The sequence below is a fragment of the Harpegnathos saltator genome, unplaced genomic scaffold, assembly GCF_003227715.2.
Source record: "Harpegnathos saltator strain DR-91 unplaced genomic scaffold, Hsal_v8.6 scaffold608, whole genome shotgun sequence".
NCBI classification, from domain to species: domain Eukaryota; kingdom Metazoa; phylum Arthropoda; class Insecta; order Hymenoptera; family Formicidae; genus Harpegnathos; species Harpegnathos saltator.
This window is the reverse complement of record NW_020230436.1, coordinates 117726-139395: the sequence shown is the minus strand read 5'-3', so window position 1 is coordinate 139395 and position 21670 is coordinate 117726. Positions and strand designations below refer to the sequence as shown.

The 21670-nt window shown below is 48.7% G+C and overlaps 3 protein-coding genes across 10 annotated transcripts in view; 1 reads left to right on the top strand and 2 right to left on the bottom strand.

Moving 5' to 3' along the window:
* Ppn (proteoglycan-like sulfated glycoprotein papilin) overlaps positions 1-8436 on the top strand; it is a 128659-nt gene extending 120223 nt beyond the window's left edge. For 5 of the 7 annotated variants that reach the window (XM_025304412.1, XM_025304413.1, XM_025304415.1 and 2 more), the window contains 10 exons: positions 270-689; positions 970-1182; positions 1320-1487; positions 2209-2448; positions 2769-3091; positions 3252-3402; positions 3710-4219; positions 4738-4893; positions 5050-5163; positions 5470-8436. In XM_025304412.1, coding sequence (XP_025160197.1) covers positions 270-689; positions 970-1182; positions 1320-1487; positions 2209-2448; positions 2769-3091; positions 3252-3402; positions 3710-4219; positions 4738-4893; positions 5050-5163; positions 5470-5672 — 2498 coding nt within the window. In that variant the 3' untranslated portion in view covers positions 5673-8436. The remainder of the gene's footprint in view (positions 1-269; positions 690-969; positions 1183-1319; positions 1488-2208; positions 2449-2768; positions 3092-3251; positions 3403-3709; positions 4220-4737; positions 4894-5049; positions 5164-5469) is intronic. The other 2 variants (XM_025304414.1, XM_025304416.1) reach the window with 2 other exon arrangements.
* Positions 8437-9325: 889 nt separating this feature from the next.
* Positions 9326-12380, bottom strand: LOC105182969 (potassium/sodium hyperpolarization-activated cyclic nucleotide-gated channel 4). The gene is made up of 6 exons (XM_025304418.1): positions 11788-12380; positions 11495-11681; positions 11133-11270; positions 10589-11048; positions 10274-10497; positions 9326-10159 (listed from the first exon to the last, which is right to left on the bottom strand). Exons 1-6 carry the CDS (start codon positions 12348-12350, stop codon positions 9866-9868), a joined length of 1866 nt encoding a protein of 621 aa, XP_025160203.1. The 5' UTR covers positions 12351-12380; the 3' UTR covers positions 9326-9865.
* A 292-nt stretch (positions 12381-12672) lies between these two features.
* On the bottom strand, positions 12673-18716 carry Task7 (TWIK-related acid-sensitive K[+] channel 7). Of its 2 annotated transcripts, XM_025304421.1 has the most exons (5): positions 18287-18716; positions 17944-18099; positions 17228-17571; positions 17038-17156; positions 12673-16859 (listed from the first exon to the last, which is right to left on the bottom strand). In XM_025304421.1, exons 1-5 carry the CDS (start codon positions 18411-18413, stop codon positions 16592-16594), a joined length of 1014 nt encoding a protein of 337 aa, XP_025160206.1. In that variant the 5' UTR covers positions 18414-18716; the 3' UTR covers positions 12673-16591. The 2 variants fall into 2 exon arrangements, with proteins under 2 accessions (XP_025160206.1, XP_025160207.1); XM_025304422.1 differs by lacking the exon at positions 17944-18099.
* Between the last annotated feature and the right edge of the window lie 2954 nt (positions 18717-21670).

Here is a 21670-nt window from a genome sequence, read left to right as displayed (position 1 = left end):
AGACGCACGGTTATAACTCAAGGAAGAAGGAGAAAGATATATCTGTCAATATTTACGTGGTCGAGAAATTGTCGTTTCGTGGCAGTGACGCTTTCTTCTAGGTGGAATAGCTTCGAAGAGCTGAGAATCGCTTTCATTTTTCTTTTCTTTTATTTATTTAAATTAGCACGAGTTGGTAATAGTTATTATCTCACCTTGTTGAATGAACCTACGTAGTTAATGGCGGTTAAAGGAGGAAGGTTTAAAGGAGAAAGTTTTCCAAATTCCAGACCTCTGCACGCTGCCCAAGGTGGTCGGACCTTGCAACGGCTTTGTGCAGCAGTTCTACTACGATCGACGCGCCGATTCCTGCTACGAGTTCGAGTACAGTGGCTGCCAAGGCAACAGGAATCGCTTCCAGGACAGAGAGTCCTGCGAGGCCAAGTGCAAACGGCAACCGCCACCTCCTACGCCATCGCCAATCGCGCGAATCACGACCACGTTGGCTCCGTCAATCGAGGAGCCCAAGAGCCCGATTTGCTCGGCGCCGGCCGATCCTGGCGACTGCGATGGCACCATCACCGCGTATTACTACGACGCGCAGCAGCACATGTGCCAGGCTTTCATATACGGCGGCTGCGGCGGAAACGCCAACAAGTTCCAGACGGAGGAGCAGTGCGAGCGGCTCTGCGGGAAATTCCACGGACAAGGTAAATCGCGATGCTCTCGAGAGGATCGCTGCTCCTCGACTGTCCCTTTCAATCAGGTGGCTTCGTCATGTTCTTTCATTGCCGTAAGAGAATTTTTATACGAAGATAAATGTTCAGCGCTTGTAGTGAACATCCTATCCTACGAATCGCGACTTGATGAATCGCAGCTTACCGTGCCGCTGAGGTCCGATCTTGCAGATTTAAAGACACGTCTTGAAATGACAATTCCACTTGGAGATGGATTATTGCGCGTAATCAACGTATGATCACCGCGTTTCAGACGTGTGCAACCTCCCCGTGGACTCCGGCCCGTGCAGAGGCGCTTTCCGAAAGTACTACTACGAGCCGAGCACGCGCTCCTGCCGCGAATTCACCTACGGCGGCTGCGACGGCAACGCGAACCGATTCAGTACGATCCCCGAGTGCGAGTCGATCTGCATCCATCAGGAGGAACCGGTACCGCCCGGCAACGACACCAGCGTTTCGAATCTGTGTAAGTAACTCGGTCTCGAGCGTAACGACCCCCTTCGAGTCGCATTCGACCGCCGCGCGATCGCGGCGATTCTCGTCGAGCCCACCGCGGCGGATCGATCGGCCTTGTGCAGTAACGAGCTTGTGGTGATGATGCAGCGATCTGCAAAGAACCGGTCGACAGCGGCTCCTGCACGTCCGGCGGCACCAAACGCTTCTATTTCGACGAGGAACACCAAGCGTGCCGGGCGTTCATTTACACCGGCTGCGGTGGCAATCGCAACAGATTCAAGACCTTCGAGTCTTGCATTAACACTTGCCTTAGGAGTAAGTCCAGGATATGAGACCGCTAGTGAATCTTTTCGTTTGTTCTCCAGTTCCCCCCGCAGACCTCGTCTTTCTTCGCCTTTTTACTCGCCAGTCGTCTTCCTTTGTACATATATGTATCACTTCACCTGCGACATCTTTTATATGTTTTTTCACATTCTTCCGCTTGATTCTTTTACATGGTTCCCCACAATCATCTCTGTCTCTCTATTTTTTATATTGTATTTATACCTGCGGTATAAGAATATGCTTGTACGCTTCGCCGAGTCCATGAGATCTGTCATGTGAAAGAACTCAGGATGACAAGATGGATGAACTTTACGCAATTAATGATTGTACATATAATTATTAATCACGTGAAAATCGTGTGTGATTAATAATTATATATGACTATATGCGTAGTCATTAATTTTATAAGAAAAAGAACTTTGCCTCTGAAATCGGAACGTGAAAGTGACCAAGAAGAGCGTGAACTTGATGAGTTCCCGCGAAATACGACTCGTTGCGAATCATTCGTAACAGCTTTCCAACAGCTTCTATGGTGGTCGACATTGTTATAAATCGAAACGTACAAAGACCTCAAGTGTCGCATTGCTTCTTTTTCTTGTACAGCGATTGTAACGCGTTGGCAGCTTTTTTCCTTTATGTCAAATTTATTCTCCTGAACCCGAGAAGAGAGAAAATTCCTCAGCTTCGCGTTTGACATGCAACTGCATTGCAGCGAGCAACGAGATAGACGTGGACTCGAAGGACACGAAAGATCGATGCGCCGAGGCCAAGGAGGAGTGCAACATCGTCCACTGTCCGTACGGCAAAGAGCAGTACGTGGACGAGCAGGATTGCGAACGCTGCCGCTGCGTGGATCCTTGCAGGACGATGACCTGTCCCGAGGCCACCCGGTGCACCATTACCCTAGTCGCTACGCAAGACGGCACGGAGTACAGAGGCGTTTGTCAATCGAGTGAGTCTCACCAACGACACGAAACTACTCGGTTACCTCGAAATCTTTATCTTACTTCCGACTTTTCCCACTCCCGGATTGTTTCCTCGCAAACATTTGGCGCGAGACAATTGGCGGAGATCCACATAATATCTGTATAATATTTATATTTTGTAGGAAGAATTGCCAATTGTTACATGGAGAAGTTGCGCTCAAAAATATGACACGCGTAAACCTTTTCTCTTTCTCTCCTTAAAAAGTCGTCCTGCCGTGAAAATTATTTGTCGGCCCCGTTGTTGGCCGATTGAGGAACAAGCTGACAGGTGAAATGAACGTTGCAGCCGTGAAAGCCGGTCGCTGCCCGAGAGTATCCAATAGCACGAGATGCGAGCAGGAGTGCGCGACGGACGCGGACTGCGTCGGCGAGTTGAAATGCTGCGACAGCGGTTGCGGCACATCCTGCCTCGAGCCAGCGCCGGAGGAGCCTCTAACAACGACGCCACGGCCCACCGTCACGCCGCCGCAGTACGGTGGCTCACCTGCGATGATCCAGCAACCGGAGGAGCCTCGTGTCAGCGCACAGGAGGGCGGCTACGTGACGTTGAAGTGCATCGCGTTAGGAATTCCTAGGCCGACCATCACGTGGAGGAAGGACACCACGCTGGTGAGTTGTCTACCTCAGCAGTACGTTCCATTTTTCTATAATTTCCTGGATTCTCCATAAGTGGAAAGATTTTTCAAGCGAGTAAGATAATTCAGTGAAAAGTAAGTAAAAAAAAAAAACAAGGAGATGAGGCAGAGAAATTGAAATACGATACCTTCAGATCGGACCTTCCGAGGCGAGACGACGCATACTGCACGACGGGTCCCTCCAGATCACCAACTTGTACACCTACGACAGGGGAGCTTACGTGTGCACCGCCGACAATGGTCTAGGACCGCCGGTAAGAGCGGAGTATCAACTGAACGTCACAGGTACGTGAAGAAGAGAATTCAATTGTCTCATAACGGGCATGGCTCTCTGTCTCTCTCTCTCTCTCTCTCTCTGGGCATATAAAATGTTAGCGTTAACAGGTGATTTGAGATGGTATTGTTGAACTGTTGAGTGGGATTCTGTACGAATTTGACCGCGAATATGAGCTCCTCGTACGAATAACGTAGATCTTGCATTTAACATCGGCAACGATATATTGCCCGGTGACGGTACAATTAATTCGTCTGGCCTGCATATCTCTGATGTCTCGCACGTTGCACGCACGCTCTTCTTTCTTGCATCCTGTAGAACCGCGCCAACTCTCCGTCTCCATCATCGGCGAGCCCGACACTCGCATAACAGTGGTGATGAACTCGCCGATAACTCTGCATTGTTACGCTGTGGGTTGGCCAAGGCCGCACGTCACTTGGTGGCGCGGCGAGGACATGCTACCCCTGTTTTCGAGTAATTACGAGCAGGACAACGACTATAGCCTCCTGATACGTTCGGTAACTCTGACCAGCCTCGGTGTTTACACCTGCCAAGCGTACAACGCTATGGGCAAAGCGGCCTCTTGGTCGACGACCTTGCAAGCGGTCGGGCCGGTCTACAACGTTAAACCCGAGCACCAAGAGTACACCAAGTTCCTCGTGCAACCTCCGAGGAAACCCGTCACCACCGAGAAACCGCAGTACCCATACAGACCCACCAGAACACCGTCACCCGAGTATCAGACCTTCGCTCCCATTTATCCTTCTAAATCTACTCATTTGCCTCCTTTCATCCCAACCACCACCGTCGAGCCTGCCAAGTTCAAAGGTGAGACCGCGCGATGGCACGTTTTCGAGTTGCGCCTATCTTTGCGCGAAGTTTGAGCGAATTTGTCGGGCGAGGGGTCGGAAACATTTTCCTCCTTTGAGATCTCCCGTAGAATTCACGTTCGAGTTTTATACGGCTAAAATGGTGAAAAGTTTACACGTAAAATTTATTAAATCTCTGTGACCCAAGTCCCTCGCCCTGACCTGCGACCTGCGATCGCAATGACGGCGCCAATCGAGATTTCTTTTCTCGTGGCTTCTTATTTCGTGCACTTGCATGCGTGCCTACACATCATGTCGTCGCTTGGGCTGCGTTACCCGCTTGTTGGCTGTTTTAAGTGTTAAGCCGACAACTTAACGATCAATAACGTTTCTCATACAGATACAGATCGACGAAATTCGTGTAAGTAAATTACAGTTTTCACATCCTCTTGCTTCGTACATTTTTCTAATTTTTTGTTTCTTCTTTTTGATATGCCGCATACATGAGAGAGTGTTAATAACGTGATTCGTGCTTAGTGCCCGTCAAAGTCAACGTAACGGTGGAGCAGTCGCAGTTCCCCGAAGGCAGCGAAATAAGCATCGGCTGCGGCGTGGACGGCTATCCCATTCCGCGTGTACTCTGGTACAAGAACGACGAGCTTATTCGAACGGACAACCGCATCAAGATTTCCGGTAAGATCACGAAAATAAGTGACACCGTGCTGGCGAGTGAGTGAAACAGGACGCACTTGCGTCAAAATTGGGCGCAAGAAGACACAGCTGTTGAAACGGCCGAGAAATAACGTCAGAGCGAGCGTAATTACGAATCGCCAATCCTTGCTCTTTCAGAACTCAACCGGCTCATCATCAACCACGCGAATCGCGAAGACTCCGGCCGGTACCGATGCGAAGCAGCCAACGAGTACACTTCGGACTCCGACAACGTCGACATACACGTAGCTGGTGAGTGATCTTCGATCTTCATCAGGGAAATACTGTCGCTTGAAGCATCTTACATAATTTTATCGATACATTTAATCGGTAAAAGATCATCATATCTCTCATTTAGCAGACATGCCTGAAAAAATGTGCAAGAGACGTATCTATAAGATATTCTACTTGTTTCGAACGTTTTCAGGATGTCTATCAGACCTGTATATTAGACCTTTGAGCTGTAAAAACAGCATGATTTTATCGCGGAGCTGGTGCTGCGAACCTTGAAGCGGCAGTATGCATCTCGCGATCGTTTCGGTATCCTCTTTGTTGCAGGTATCTTCATTCATCCCCATTGTCAAGACAACACGTTCTTCGCCAAGTGCGAGCTCATCGTGACGGCCAAGTTCTGCATGCATGAGTACTACGCAAGGTTCTGCTGCCGATCGTGCACAGAGGCCGGCCAACTGCCGGTGAAGGGGCCCCACCTCGACAACACGAAGAGAAGAAGAAGATCCATCCTGCGTATGCTCGTCTAAGATGCCAAATCGACTTTTCGGTATTTCCGACGCGCGTGATGGCACACATGTCGATTCTGATCGTGGCATTCGTGGGATTCGCGACAGAATACACACGCACACATGCATACACACACACACACACACACACACACATACACATACACACATCACACACATACACACACATGTACACATACACGAGGGCGGAGAGAAATCTTGCGCGCACCCACTCTGCCTCTCGGACGTGCCGAATAATCGACTTGTTAACTCACTGCCAAAGCCTTAGAGCGTTTATACATAGATATAATATATAAACACACGTACACGTACACATAGAAACGCACACACAACATACATGCACGCAACACGCACACTCGCACACAATTTCTCCAGCGCGAAACCGACACCGCGCTTCGGCCAGCGCGGTCTCGCTTCGATGCCCCCCTATCCATGTATATACGATCTGACGCTGAGAATCCTAGTCCGACGGAGCCATATTAGGCGGGTTAATTGCTTGTTCTTAAGAGGGAAACGTCACGACCGCGCGTATCCGTCAGACGACGTCGGGCGACACGAGGCGAGGTCGTAACGTCGGAATGTCGGCCGACGAAGCGCGTGGGTCTGCGGATCGTGTTGTCGAGCCTGCGGGAAATATCGCTTCTCCTTCTCAGGCAGGCGCGTCTCCTTTCCCCCCTCCCCCCCTCCCCCTCCCGCTCCCGGAGAGAAAAGAAACACTCGTCTCGCGTGTCATCACAGTAACCGTAGTTTTATATATAAATAACCGTAAGATAATTATAGTACACGCATATGCATATATATATACATATATATAATCGACAACGGAGAGCTGAACATTCGCGAACGCTGGCGACGTATTATCGGTGTGGAGCTCGCGCGGATTCTGTCCCGCGGAGCGGTGTCGAGGATCTTCCGATAATTTTCGCACGACCTCGAGAACACGATCGCGATCCCAAGAGTCTCGATGTGACGCGACGTGCCATTTTTTCTCGTGCATCACGGCGACGTCAATGATGCATGCATCGACGAGAGAGAGAGAGAGAGAGAGAGAGAGAGAGAGAAGGAAGCAGAAAGAAAGAGAAATGACACACGAGAGAAGAGATCTTCTCGTGTGCGGAGCACTGTCTGAGTTAGGCCGAGGTCCTCCTTCCCCTCATTGGACACACACTACGGTGACTAAGAAAGGAACTTGTACCTACTTGTGTATTAAGCATATACGCACGTTATGTTGTACAATATAAATAGTTTATTATTCGATATGCCATTTATATACTCTACGATATTGTTATTACTTGTTTCGCATATAGGTACTCTCGCAAATATCGCTATGACACGCGCCGCCGTCGAAGTAGAAGCTCGCGCGGATATCCCTCCCACGGGGAAAGTATTCGGAAACTTTGGAGAAGCGACCGTCGAACGCGTCTCTGATGAATTAACACGAACGTATCGCTGTCTCCAGTCGCGATTCCACTTTGTGGAGGAATCGGATAAGATTTGTCGTCTGTGCAAAGGAACGGTGAAGAGCTTCGCTCTGGGAGAGCGAGGTTTTCGTCGAAGACTCCGACTCGAAGTCAAAGACGAGAAAAAACGGATGCACACGAGCGGCGTGTGTACGTGCGTGAGAACATTATATTACGCGCTCGACTCGCGTTATTCTTCAGTCGTTGTATCTTTCACTTGTCGTTGCGTGTAACGTGTACAGTCGATTTTTCTGTCGTAGACTTATATATGTATACAAACCGAGCGACAAGAAATCTGAAGAAGGTGGCCTGCGCCACGGACGGTCGATCTTTGTCCAACTTGAATGTCCCGTTGAAGAAAGCTGAATGAAAATAGCATGGAGTATAAGCTGACCTTCCCATCTTCGAATCTCTCGCGAGAAGACGCAGTCTATGTATATAAGTCTACGTTTTCTACACGACCTACACGACTATATAACGATCAGTTATCGCGCGCCTCGCGCACAGCTGTTGCATTTAACGACGTTTGTTCCTGAACATTTTAACCGTATAACTATTAATTGCGTAACTACTTAATATCTCGCGCTCTAGACGCATCCAGTCGCGGGCCATGATGTATCCGGTAGTAGCGATCGTAGATATTACCAGTTGACGAGATCGTAGAGAAGTACGAAAGGAGGGACGAGAAGAGAAAGGTACCAAAACGCATTTACATATATATTATATATTATATATATATATATATATATATATCAAACACACACACATACACACCGTAAGTGTAAGAGTCGCGATCGCAGCCGATCGGAATCGACGTATCGCGAGCCTCTAGGACGACACTCGATTGTTCCGTACGTGTCACCGATTCAGTCGCAGTAAAAAGAAACGCAGTGCCTTATTAGATGACCTTCGAAAAGGATCGGGGAAAGAGTGCTGAATATACATGACGTCTCCCTCGTTTAGTGTAAATAGCCGTGCCACGTGCACCCCGTGTACCTCCCGCACATACACTTCCCCGCCCCGACGAGTCGACGCCGCGCGCGACTCACACGCATGAATGTCGCGCGTGAGATGATGTGTAGATTTAGAGATCCCGTCCGCGTGGCGTGACAGCCCGCGGTTGTAGAGAGCCCAAGACTCGAACAAGCCGTATATATCGACGAAGATATTAAGTACTCTTCTCCTCTGCGCTCCTCTCTAGACACGACCAAGAGTAAATCGTAAAATCGTTAGAAGACGCCACGAGAACGTAGCGCGACCCACGTTAATTGACGACCTAGTGAATGTATTAGGCACACAGTCGACACACAGTTGCTCCCGGCCGTTTCCGCGGAAACCCGGCATTATTAGTTACAGCAGAACGAGAGCACACACAAGGACGGAATCGCACACTAAGGCGGAACGTTGAAACGCGAGGCGCATCCTAGATGTACGTACGTGTCGCCCAACTCCCCATCCTCCCCGCCCACGGAGTAGTTCGTTGGACCTGCGTTCGTGAACGATATGATGATAACGCTCGCGCGTCGTGCGATTTTCAAGGACGCGCGCGGTCGTCGTTCTTCGCCCGGAAGGGAGTAAACGCAAAGGAGGAAGAACGAGAGAAAGAGAGAGAGAATCAGGAAGACGACGGCCGTACGTTTCGCGTGTGCGTGGATGTACATATCGCATTTTCTCCAGCGTCGTCGAGTTTTCGCCGCCGTGCAGTCTCGGCGGGCATCAATGAAATTTTCGCTTGACTGAGACGAGGGAAATTAACTTGGATTAAATCGCAGGTACACACAACGGATGGCCTCGAGCGATTATACATAATTGCATTGAGATTGGTCTCGACTCGTCTCGACTCGTCTTGACTCGTCTTGACTCGTCGATTGCTTCAGTCGACTAAGATTTTCATACCCAACACTGTGCCGTCGCGTTCTTCTTCCAATCACATATCCCCCAAGAGAGAACGACATATCCGCAGAGCGCGACACTGACGACCACGTAGACGTATGATGCCGTGCACACAACAGAAAGAGAAAGAGATCACTCGAATTGGCTGGTTATCTCGTCGCAATTGGAACGTACCTCGCGCGTTGCTTTCCTCCGCTATCGACGAGCGTGTTGCTTCCGTTACAACACGGACGTTGTACGAGAGATTTATCGGGCGACACTTCATCACGATCGACACCACGGGTCTCTCGACGGTCTCGCGCGCGACCTCTTTGTTAAAGAAGAAGTCCGAAGTCGAGAAGGAAGAGAACACGAAGAAGCGGGACAAAACACAAAACACAAAAGGAGAGATCGCGATTCATATCCCACATGCGTTTTATCGATAGAAGTATAGCTCGTCGCGCACGACAGTGCTATATCGTACGGTTTTAGCGAATGTAATTGTAACTGTAAGTACCTTAGATAATGAATAATATATACATATATACATATATACATATATACATATATAGATATATACATATATATATATATATATATATATATATGTATATACATATATAATTTTAAAATAAAAGTAGATATAAATGAATGACGCTATATGATATTATTGTATGGACAATAATAATATATAAGGTCCTTAAATATATAATTACACGATCAGCAGGATTATGTTATTTCGCGATGGCGGGGTTAAACGGCGCCTTTCCAAAGCCGGCTTTGCTCCTAATTTGAATCTGCGTGGCAAACGCAGATGCAACTGGCTGACACATTCTCACGTCAAGCATCAAGTTAGTCACCTTAGTGTTTTTGCACGCTTAGTTTGTCGGGATGAGAATTCTGTACGCGACTGGGACGCATGAGGAAACGTTTGTGCTGCTTCTCGGCCCGAACGACCTTGTCCACTCGTTCGATGGCGATGCGCTCGATCTGCGCGAACAATTCGCTGTGCACGGCTATGCACTGGCGGAAGTCCTTACGGTCCATTCGGTACACCTCGCAGACGTCGATCGCGACGACACTGGCTGTCCTCCGCTCGTCCGCCACCAGAAGGGCGATCTCGCCGAAGTACGCGCCGTCTTCCAAATGGCATATCTTGGAGTAAAGATATCTTTTTACGACGCTTTATCGATCCAGTTTCGTGGACTTCGAGTTGTTGAACGACGCTGATTGTCGTATTTGAAAAGTACCACGCTTGGAAGAACCTACTTCCTTCCCGGTTGGCGTCAGGATAGTCACAGTCCCGGAAGACAGGAAGAACATGCAGTCGCCGTGACTGCCAGCCTTGATAATCACTTCGTTCGGCAGATACAACTCGAACTTCAAGGTCTTCACTATCGACTGCAAAACGTGCCTGGGCAGGTTCTTGAATATCGCCACGTTCTCGATTAATCGCCGGCAGGACTCGAGCGCGATCTCTTCGCGTAACGTTTCTGGAGGAACCAGGCGTCTCGTTATTGGGATTTTGCCTTGCTCGAGATCCTGTATTTTGATTTCTTTTTCTTACATTTCCGTATTGCCCACCTGACAAGTTGGACAGAATTTGTTTCTCGCGGAAGTAACTGTTCTTGAAGCGATAGTGGTAATAGGCCAAGAGACGCTTCTTCATGTGCGGCACCAACTGCTTCTGTCTAGTGTACGCCTTCAGCTCGTTCGTGATCTCTTGAAACTTCGTCTCGGACTCTGTTCTCTTAGCCTTCACCCGAAGGAATATGACTGAAAGGAGATTTGGCTTGGAGAAAAATAAGCGCTTCTGCGCTGGAGAAGCTAACAAACGGAACGGTTCTTCACTCAAGAAGTAGCACAGCATGATCCTGCCGATAAACATGACCAGACTGCTCAGGATCAGGTGACCGTCTGTCTCAGGTACGAAGAGACCGTAACCGGTCGCTAGGATATTCTCCAGCACGATCAGCATGGCGTTTTTGAACCTGAACGTGAGAGTGCGATCCTCCAAGCCCGTCATCCAGCAGTTCTTGCATTCCTTTTGGGGCAATGAGGTTCAAAATTGCAGCTCTTTTAACCATCAGTGTATCTTCGCGCGACTCGATGTCGCCGACTTGCTTACCGCCGGCGAGATATTGACGAAATGCATCATTAACAAAATCGGTATCACGTAACACAGGCAGGAGAACCAGAAGATCAGGTACATTCCCAGCAACAGCGTGGTATACAGTTCGTAGTAAAAGTGCCTGATCCCAAAGTGCTGAAATAGAAAGCGTTCGTGGTAACGTCATCATACGCTCTCTCTCTCTCTCTCTCTCTCTCTCTCTCTCTCTCTCTCTCTCTCTCTCTCTCTCTCTCTCTCTCTCTCGCTCTCTCGCTCTCTCGCTCTCTCGCTCTCTCGCTCTCTCTCTCTCTCTCTCTCTCTCTCTCTCTCTCTCTCTCTCTCTCTCTCTCTCTCTCTCTGGTAGAAAAGACATGTTGCACCTTAAATAGAAAAAAAATGGTCGACTTGAACGTCCAATAGCGCGTTAATTTTATGAAGGGCAATATATTGATCAAGACGATAGCATGATACGAGTCATCCCCTGGCAATCTTCGCCACGGCAACGTTATGTGATCGTACGGGAGAGACGACAACACGTCCGGCAGGAGAAATCCTTTCAGATAAGACCTACAGAGAGAATCCAGGACTCGGAGGATTGAGTAAAATTAAATCTGGATTGAGAAATTAAATTGTACGGAAACTCGGCTGTGAGATATCGCGTATGAGATCTCACATGAATATTTTGCTCAGCTTCAACTCGATGTGCATGTCCTTGCTGTCGTAATATCCTGTAATGCAGTTGAACGCTATGTCCAGCCAGAAAATCGCGTAAATCGGAACGTTTACTTTATCCAAGAGAATCGACTGGTAGTCCTTAACGACGAAGCAAATCATGAAGGGGATCGTGAGGAAGGCGACTGAGTAAATCGCCATCATGAATGTATCCCAGAAGTACCTGTAAATGTCTTCGTTCAGGACGACGCGTTTGCTTATCGACGAGCGATACGAGCAACGTTCTCCTCTGTGTCTTCGAGACGCCGCATGTGCGGAGGTGAGGACTGTGACGTACCTGGCGTAACTAAATGGGTGTATTATCCACCAATGTTTCAGAGCGATCTGCCTCCTCCTCTCGGCAGTCACCTTGACTGTACTGTCCATGTAGTGACCGCATTTTGGACTGTATTTACTGATGCCGCACCAAGCTATCCACGCGTTTTTGAAAGTCAGCGGTTTTATCGGCCCGAAGGGAAACTCGTGCTCGTGTTTTGCGGGCAGTTCGCATATGTGCTGACTCATCGTTTAATAACTGGCTAAATCCAGTTAAAATCAAGCTTGACATTTTAGGTTAAAACGTAATATTTCATATATACATGAGAAATATTGATCCAAACAGTTGAATAACAGCTTGAGAATATTATTCCGTAATTGACTGTGTATTCAGTGAAAAATTGTAAATAATTTAAAAAATTGTCAATACCCGACAGCGGTATCATACTGCATTATATATTATTGCTATTGCATTATTTTCGAGAATCTTTCTCTGTCTTTTGAAGGAATCATGTGGATACTGGGAAGAAGAGAATGGAATTATGTACGAACCTTCAGGAAAGAGAGAAAATTATTATAACACGCTGCATTATGCAGTGTTTATTTAAAATGTATTCGCATTAAAAAATAGACACACACGCACGCACACACGCACACACATGTAGGGTATACCGTACAATAATATAACATTAATCTATCATCTTTCTTCACGGTAGCTGTTTTACTCCACATCTCTGTATAAATAAGTGCGTACTTTTTCAATCACTTTGCACATTGCGATGCGTACCGGAAAGAATCGTATTTTTCGACGATATTGGTATATATTTTAACACGAATTTTTTTTTCTCACGAAACAAACTCTCGAGTATTGTTACAACTTGTGCGTACATTGATCACGACGATAGTATTTCCTAATTCACGAAATACAACGTGGCATATGATAGAAGAAGCACCAATTAAAGTACCAATTATTTCGATCGAGCAATCAAGCGCATAACTTATTTCACAATCTCGAAATGCGATTTATTAGGAGTAGATATAAAACTGATAAACTGCAGTATCAATTCCTAATTTCTAATATTGTAAATGAATTATATCTAGAAATGTGTCTGAAGAGTTAGACTGCTTAGTCTTGCTTGAACTTCTTGACTTGAAATACAATGCAGTTGCGAAACAAAATGCAGTTTCCCAAATAATATCGATGTAACTGAATATGACATTTAAATTTTTAAGGAAGAATAATACCGTAGGTCATTGTTTTAAAACGACAGAGAGAGAGAGAGAGAGAGATAGAGAGAGAGAGAGAGAGAGAAAGAGAGAGGGAGAGAGAAATTTTAGTTAAAAAAAGTAACAACTGTACATTTGATATAATTTCAACTATCAGTCTTCCCTGGTATTTCTACGTTTCTCTTTTATTTTATAAATGTCTTAAAAAAATATAAGACTTGTGGTACGTCACACGTACATGTCCGCAACCTGATTACGTAAAATGATCATGTCAAATTTCACCAGGCGATATTTCTTTACGCTTAGGGGTACAAATATGGAAATATGTATACAACATTACGCTATTGATGCCAAATTATTGTTCTATCGTGTTTATACTCATATGTATAGTTCTCGCACGACATCGCACGATTCTGCTAAGGCAGAGATTCTCGTGAGATCCATGAGTGAGATCATAAATTGTTGCAGAATTAGAACAAACAAATGTTTCCCTTCTTTTTGTTTATAAATTCTTGTCTTCTTTATGACCGCCTCTAGAATAGACACTCTTCTTCTTCATGTATGTTTGCGAGCGCGATCGACCGCGCCGCGGCCGCCGATATCGCTCAGCGCTGAGCAACGAGATCGATGGAACAACGTGTGAATGAAGCGGTGGCTGGGGGAACGGATGGCCAAGAAAGGATCCAAATGAAGGCTCGAAATGCTTTCCCACCGTTTAATTGCACCAAAGATTGCCGCGCGAATGGACGGGTTCACCGCGGGCTGATCGTCGAAATTGAGGCGAACGGAGATCTCACGATGCTTACGATAACGAGAGCGGAGCGAGTGAGATCTGGATCTGGAGAGAGCAGTACACACTCCCATCTACAACTATTATATTTCATGGCTGCTCCTAATCCTACTCCCTTGCTGTCTCATAGTGACAGGAGTGAGCAGGAGCCGATCGTCTTGTGTGTATACATAACCTATGCTAAGCTAACGTATGCCATATATTTTATTTTTTTTTAAAGAATTATACTTATGTATCATATGAATTTATAAATTCATGTATCATCTCCGACCCAGGACAGGTCATGGCCATTGACGGTCCATCATCTGCCCATCGCGCCTCACGATCACGCACCACATTTTGTCGAGATCTATATTACCACGAGAAGCGTCTTCTCGACGACCATGCGATGCGATTTCTCGGGACGTCGCCACATCTCTCGGCCGATGTCACATGTGACCTTACACGCTGCGCTCGGGCATTGTAAATTTGGCTCCTCTGTCTTTCTTTTTTTTCTGTTGTTTATTTTATTTGTCACACGCCACGTATCTTTTCCAACGCTGTCGCACGCTTTTGAAATTAAAATTTCAAGGCGGACGGTATGTTCGGCAGCTCGATTAATTTCAGTCTTTAAATTCGACCGAATTCTTGCGATTTGGCCGAATATTCTCGGGGCGCTGTCGGATACGACATAGGTTGATCGAAATCGTAAAGAGAAATCGACTCCAACCAAATATAAACATCCGAACAATATAATAGCTGGCGAGCCAACTCGGTGGATCTGTTATATTTCGAATTATGTTTATCTCTTCCTCGTCACGAAACAGTTGGATGTTTCTGGAAAGTTTTACCGTTGATATCGCGCCGAGAATATAGTGGCTGATCGCCAAGGCATGTGCGCTTATGACCGGCCATCGACGAGCCCATCGTGTGCGTGGTTGGTTAACACGCGAACTACGCCAGCATTGCGAAGTGTGGCGCCGGTTTCCAATGAGTGTCGGAATACATCTGTCTTTTCTTGTATTTAGTTTGTTTTTGTAATTTCGAGTTACCGCCGAGCTCTCGCTCCGCGCTGACCGTCGCCGTGCTCGCGATCGCCTGTCCGCCCGCGGCAAGATCTCCGGCGTTCGCGAGGAAGATCTCCGTCGGTTCGGCGGTGACATCTCAGACCGGCCCAGAAGATCTCCGGTCGCGGTGTAGCGCGAACCCGCTCGGGCGACTCAAGATCTCCGTCCGCCTCAATTTCGACGGTCAGCCCGCGGTGAGTTCGTCCGTTCGTTCGCGCGGCAATTTTTGGTGCAATTAAACGGTGGAAAAGCACTTCGAGCCTTCATTTGGATCCTCTCTTGGCCATCCGTTCCCCCAGCCTCCGCTTCGTTCACACATTGTCCCATCGATCTCAGCTGCTCAGCGCTGAGCGATATCGGCGGCTGCGGCGCGGTCGATCGAGCGGGAAGATCGCGCTCGCAAACAATGTAAAAAGATCCCTTTCCCTTCTTTCGTAATAAGATACATAAACTTTTGGAAACCTCAAGATAAGATTCTTCTAGGATCAAGATAAACCCAACGCGAGACTGCAGCGAGAAAGAACTCTGCGCGAGGACCGAATGCAAGAAATGGCGAAGCGACACAAAATCAACCGTTAAATTAGTTGCGCCGAACACGAGAACCTCCGGCTTGTCGGAACGACCTATGAACCTCGTGCGTTCACACATACAGCACAACATATAATGTCATTCTAATGCAATATCGATAACTACGTTCTATAAATGCCTTGTTATCAATGGGATAATCCGCGCTTGAGCTCGCTAATGTTGCCTCTGAGGTACTGAGGGTGTTTCACTTCGATCTGAGATACAATAGCACGGCGGAGGTTACCGGAGGAGAGGATTATCCACGAACTATCCGTCCGATGCGGCTTCGTCGTGGAGCGATATGATCACCGTACGTTTACCCCCAGCGATCCCCAGCGTCGTCACTCGCCGGCTTTGCCCGACGAGTCGACAATACGCCGCGGACTTCGTGTACACAACGTTCACTCGATGGAGTTGGAGTCGACACGGGCAGTCGTCAATGTGAACTATCAAAATATTTCAACTTTACATATCGACGTAGTAACCGTCGGGGGGGGGAGGGAGGGAGGAGATGCAGCGGAGAGCCATGAGTCGAGCACTTCACATCCTTTGGCCATCGAGTAACAACCACCGACAGTCAGTGCGAGCCGATGTCGCACATGAAACGTTCAGGGCGAGTGCCGGAGAGTTTCTCGTTCGTTGAATCTTACTTTCCGCTACGTGGCGAGGGAACTTTGCGGGTTGTCTTCTTCCACGCACGCGCGCGCGCGCGCGCGCGCGGAACCTCTCTGAAGAAGTGTTTCTTCTGCATTAGTCGAGGGAGCGTATCAACTCTCTCCTCACACGTCGATGCCGAGCAGCTCCCGGCTGTCGGCCTTCGAAAGTCGACAACGTAAACTGCGACGACGAAACACCTTCCATCAGACGGATGCTCGCTTCATACGGAGGCTGGCGGAGGTCGAGGGCGGCCGGTAGCCTTGATACCCGGATGGATCCAACAGCTCGGAATTCGCCGGGCCGAGGCACGTGCAGGAGCACACGCTCACGCAGTCGTCCGTGTCGTGGACGATCGGCTCGTGTCCAGCTAGAAGCTTCCCGTTCACCGCCACGACCTCGCCGTCCAGCGTGAGGACGTGCTGCGAGGCGGACTGCATCTCGTTGTCCTCGCGACGCGCCTCACCGGTGTTCCTGTCCCCGACAAATGATTCTCGTTTGTCTCGCTATTTGTATCAATAAATAGACCCGTTGCCTTATTTACTAATAGATCTAACGCAGAGAATGCAGGAGAGATCCAAAATCAATACAGAGAATGAGAGAAAAGAGAGAAAAGTAACTCGAGGGAAAAGCAACTAGAAGATCTATTCACATCGTCATGAAGCGCAGCACGAGCAGGTTGATACTGGCAGCGACCACGGCCAAGCCGAAGAGGATGAAGACCAGACTCAAGGCCACGTATCCAGGCTTATTGGAGAGCGCATGGTCGTTCTGCAAGAAAAGCGATCGTCACCTCGCCTGTCCTCGATCGATCGGCCACGAGCGCGGGGCGAGTCACCCACCTGAAGAGCGACAAAGTCGCCGAAGCCTATGGTGGTGAGCGTCACGAAGCAATAATAGAAGCTGTCGAAATAGCTCCAGCCCTCGTATCGCGAGAACACCGCGGCGCCCGTTGTGATGATTATACTCGAGAGCAGACCGGTCGCCAACATGAGATTCATCTCGGTGGCCTCGGTCTTCTGGCAGCGAAGGTACGTCTTCGCCCGCCTGATCACGACCGACGCGAACTTGTTCAATCGCTCGCCGATGCTCTGGAACATCACCAGCCCCAACGGGATCCCCACCATCGCGTACGCCATGCAGAACGCCTTTCCACCTACGGTCACCGGCGTCGAGTGTCCGTAACCTTGCAGAAAAGTGTAAGTCCAAGTCTTACGAAGTCTTCGAGGTCTTATCGAGTACGACTCGCGTCGAGCCGCGTTCGAACGCGACGTGGCATCTTTCGCGGTTGCGACCACGTTGCGAGTGTGTGTGTATCTCGCCGTGAACGTATACGTAAATAATGCTACGTGTGGTTTCCGAAAAATAAAATCAATAAGATGCGGAGGAAGGTAAATGAGACAAAGATGAAACGTTGCGTGGCTTCGAAAGATCGATTCGAAAATTTGGACCGTAGAATTGTGCATGAAATCGACTGAAAATCCGAGTGGCAAGAGTGGAGTCGAGTGGAGTCGAACAAAAATTCACTCGATCGCGCTTGTCCCCTGGTGCAACTCACCGATCATGGCTAACACTAGAGTGGCGAAATAAAAGGCACCCGCGAACTTCCACTGCGGCCCCGCTTTGTGCGGCTTATTCTCGATGATCACGATCTCGACCATCTTGTAATCCTCCGGCGTGATGTTGTACTTCTTCATCATGTTGCGCCGTATCTCTGTAACGCGGCATTCCCCGCGCGCACGCGGCGGAAATAATTAATCGTCGATTATCGATCGCGCGCGCGCGCGCGCGCGCGCCGTGCGCGACGATAAAAATACCTCCGGGCGCGAAAGCACGCCGTCGTCGGGGGTGTGGCGGCGGCGGCGACGGCGGCGGCGGCGGCGGTGGCGGCGGCTACTCACCGGACAGGAATTCCCAACGTTTCTTCTCGGTGTCGGACTCGAGGGCGTCGAACACCGCGGCGCCGACCAAGAGATACGTGAACGTGCACACTACCAGCGACAGGGTCCTGACATTCTGCCTCTTCATCTTCGTCCCTTCGTCCTCGCGAGGCGTAAACGCGCGCGTGCGCGCGCGCGCGCTCCCCTGTCGGCGCGCGAGCTCGACGACGATAAAAAATCCTCACGACACTTCGCTCTCTCCTTCAGCGAGCTCGCCGTCGGGACTCGCCGTGGCAGTGAAGCGTTCCGTCGAGGACGCCCCGCGCGAAACGCACTCCTCGCGATGATATCGATTTATATGGCATATCAGACTGATGGGACACTCTCGTGTGTAATGTCGGAACGCCGCGGGAGCGTGCACGATACTCGCGAGAACAGCGTTCGCACCGCACGCCACCCGGCCGGCGAGTATTGATCGCAGGCCGGCTGCCGACGACGGTTAGTCCATGAGAAGGCGCGCGCGCGCGCTCTGCCAACCCTCATCCCTCTCCCGCTCCCTTCGTAGGTACATACACGCGGCGGCGGTAAGCACCCCCTGAGAGGCCGAGAGACGGCGACAACCCAGCCGTTCCGCCGAGCGCCGGCTGATAACGTAGTCAGCCGGCTGATAACGTCAGTGGTAAGAGCGGCGAGATTGCGCGGCGCAGTGGTACGAGGCGCTCTTGGAACGGCAGTAGTTACAGCCGTCGCGGTGCGGACCACCACCGCTGGTAACACTCGGAGAGCTGCGCGTCGGCGACTCCGTGAATTCGTCGGCTCCTTCAGAGGAGTCTCGTTCGTTGCTCGATTTCATGGTCCTCGATGAGAAGCTTCGCTTCGTTCTTCTCCTCGTGGCAATTCGCACTCGGGCTGCACTCGGATACTGAATGGGTTTGAGCGATATGGGTTCGCTGTCCATTCGATTCCCTCGGCGCCGGTGTTCGTCGGCGACTCGCTAGGAAAAAAAATGTAGTATCTCTGACAAAACTGTTTAGTTGAGGCATTTTTCAATGACAACCAAATATCTTGTTTTATATAACAAAATATTCAGTTGTCTCAACTAGATATACTTTTCTGCTTTGTTCTCTGGACCAAATGATTTTGTTCTCAGACTTCATACGTAAGAATCAAGCATTTTAGTTATTTTATCCATAAAAATTACATAATAACGAAATATTATTTTACATAAACTAAAATAATACAGTGGCACAGTGGATACTGTTTTGCCTTTCTGTGCACTAAAATTTAGATTTTGTATATTAAGAAAAAATTGTAGTATTTTTAACGAAATTCATATAGTTGAAGCTTTTTGGTTGCTATAACAAAAGTATTGCGTTATACGAACAAACCGTAATCAAACGAGATATTTGTTTACAGGAACTAAATAGTTTTGTTGGGCATATTTTAACCAAATTATTTTGTTGTTGCAACAAAATTTTGGTTCACGCAACAATACATTTTTCCTAGTGCAGGGACGATGTATCTGTATCGCGTATCCTTTGAGAAGTTTCACATGCAGTTCGATCGTAAAGTTGTCGGCTCGGAAAAAGGGAGAATGAGCGATGATGCAATGAATGCAACGCATGTCAGGGGTGAGAGAGAAAATTTTGCGAATGTAGACACATTAGTTTGCCGCGAAAGCAAGCTCTGGAAAATGTTATTTTTCTCAGTATTGTTCTGTTAAATTTAATCGTCCATTGTACGCGGCATCGAGAGGATATAAAGTTTTCGATATTAAATCTTTCTCTCGCTCTCTTCCTCTCTTTCTCGCAAAGTGCACGATATTTCTACTCTGGTGAAAATACCACTCGCAGAGCGTAAAAAAAGTCTCTTATACATTTAGTGGATCTTACATTATTCTTTTGAAGCTCTTTTGAGAAATTACGTCATCTTGACGAATTTTTTAGCGAATGGATGTACCGAGATTACGCAACGACGGCAGATTCCGTTTACGAGCGTCTCCGCTTTCGTCGATCGCAAACTTCCGAGTGTCGAGCGGGAGCGAGGGGAAACCCCTATTTCGGAATCTGAGAATTATTACATTACGTCGTACCCGAGTTATTATATCACATCGACGACGAGAAAAAAAATTCTCTTTAGGGGGGAGTCCCGGTTATTGCATCATCATATATCTGTGAGTTGTTGTATCGGATCGACATATACCGACGGTGCGTTAAACTTCTTTCAAGTTCTCGTGAAAAAGTTTTACGGGCCGCGATCGTTAGCGAGCCGAATGCAGAAACGACGCGACGTACACGCAAGTAAGAAACGTGAATAAGGAATTGTGATTCAAGCGTGCCGGAGGAACTTGCAGTTCTCGTTACTGAGCGCGTCAGCTTGCACGGAAAGCGGAAGAGGCGCGATTCGTGGAAGCGCAGCGTCAGAACATTGTGTTGCGTTCGAATAATTGCGGCAATACGTACGTAAATATCGCCCGGAAGAGACACTCGCGCGGCGATTCAAAATAACTCGAACGGGCAGAGCAAGGCACGTTTCGCAAACTACCCAGAATTACGCTGGTCAAACTTTCCTGTCAGCCAATTGTTGCGATTGACCGTGGCAAAAAGAACAAGAGAGAATCTCTCCCTGTATTTTCACGCTGAGTACGAGGAGCGTACATAAACCAACTGTGTTTCGCGAACGTGCCCCGCGGGGCCTCATTCCGGACGCGTATCGAACGCTGCGAATGCCCGCCCGCTCGTCGAGCTGAAATAACGGTTTTACGTAACAGCTCGTACGTAAGAAAGCTCGAAAGCTGAAGTTAAAAGGGCACACTTAGCGCTCGCTGCGCGACAGGAATAAAGGTCTACCGCGCTATTTCACAGCGCGAGAGCTCGCTGATACAAAAGTTATCAGCGGCACGTGATTCTCTTCTGCAAAGAGTCGCGTCGTTATTCATGCTATCCGATCTTTGCGATGATCTACGCGTGCTTTTCAACTTTTTCCCGACCGTAAATTTCCGACCATTCCCGCCGCTCGACGTGGTGTGCGACCATTTCACTCTCTCTCTCTCTCTCTCTCTCTCTCTCTCTCTCTCTCTCTCTCTCTCTCTCTCTCTCTCTCTCTCCCCCTCTCTCTCCTCCTCTCTTTCCCTTTCTCTCTCTCCATCTCTCTCTCTCCATCTCTCTCTCTCTCTCTCCCTCTCTCTCTCCCTCTCTCTCTCTCTCCTTCTCTCCTTCTCCATCTCTCTCTTCATCTCTCTCTCCCTCTCTCTCCCTCCCTCTTTCTCCCTCTCCCCCCTCCCTCCCTCACTCCCTCCCTCTCCCTCTCCCCTCCCTCTCTCTCTCTCTCCCCGTCAAATCCTGATCGCGGAACTTTGGGAAGTTATCCGACGTGACGCGCCCCGCAGGCACCGTCTCGATGAGC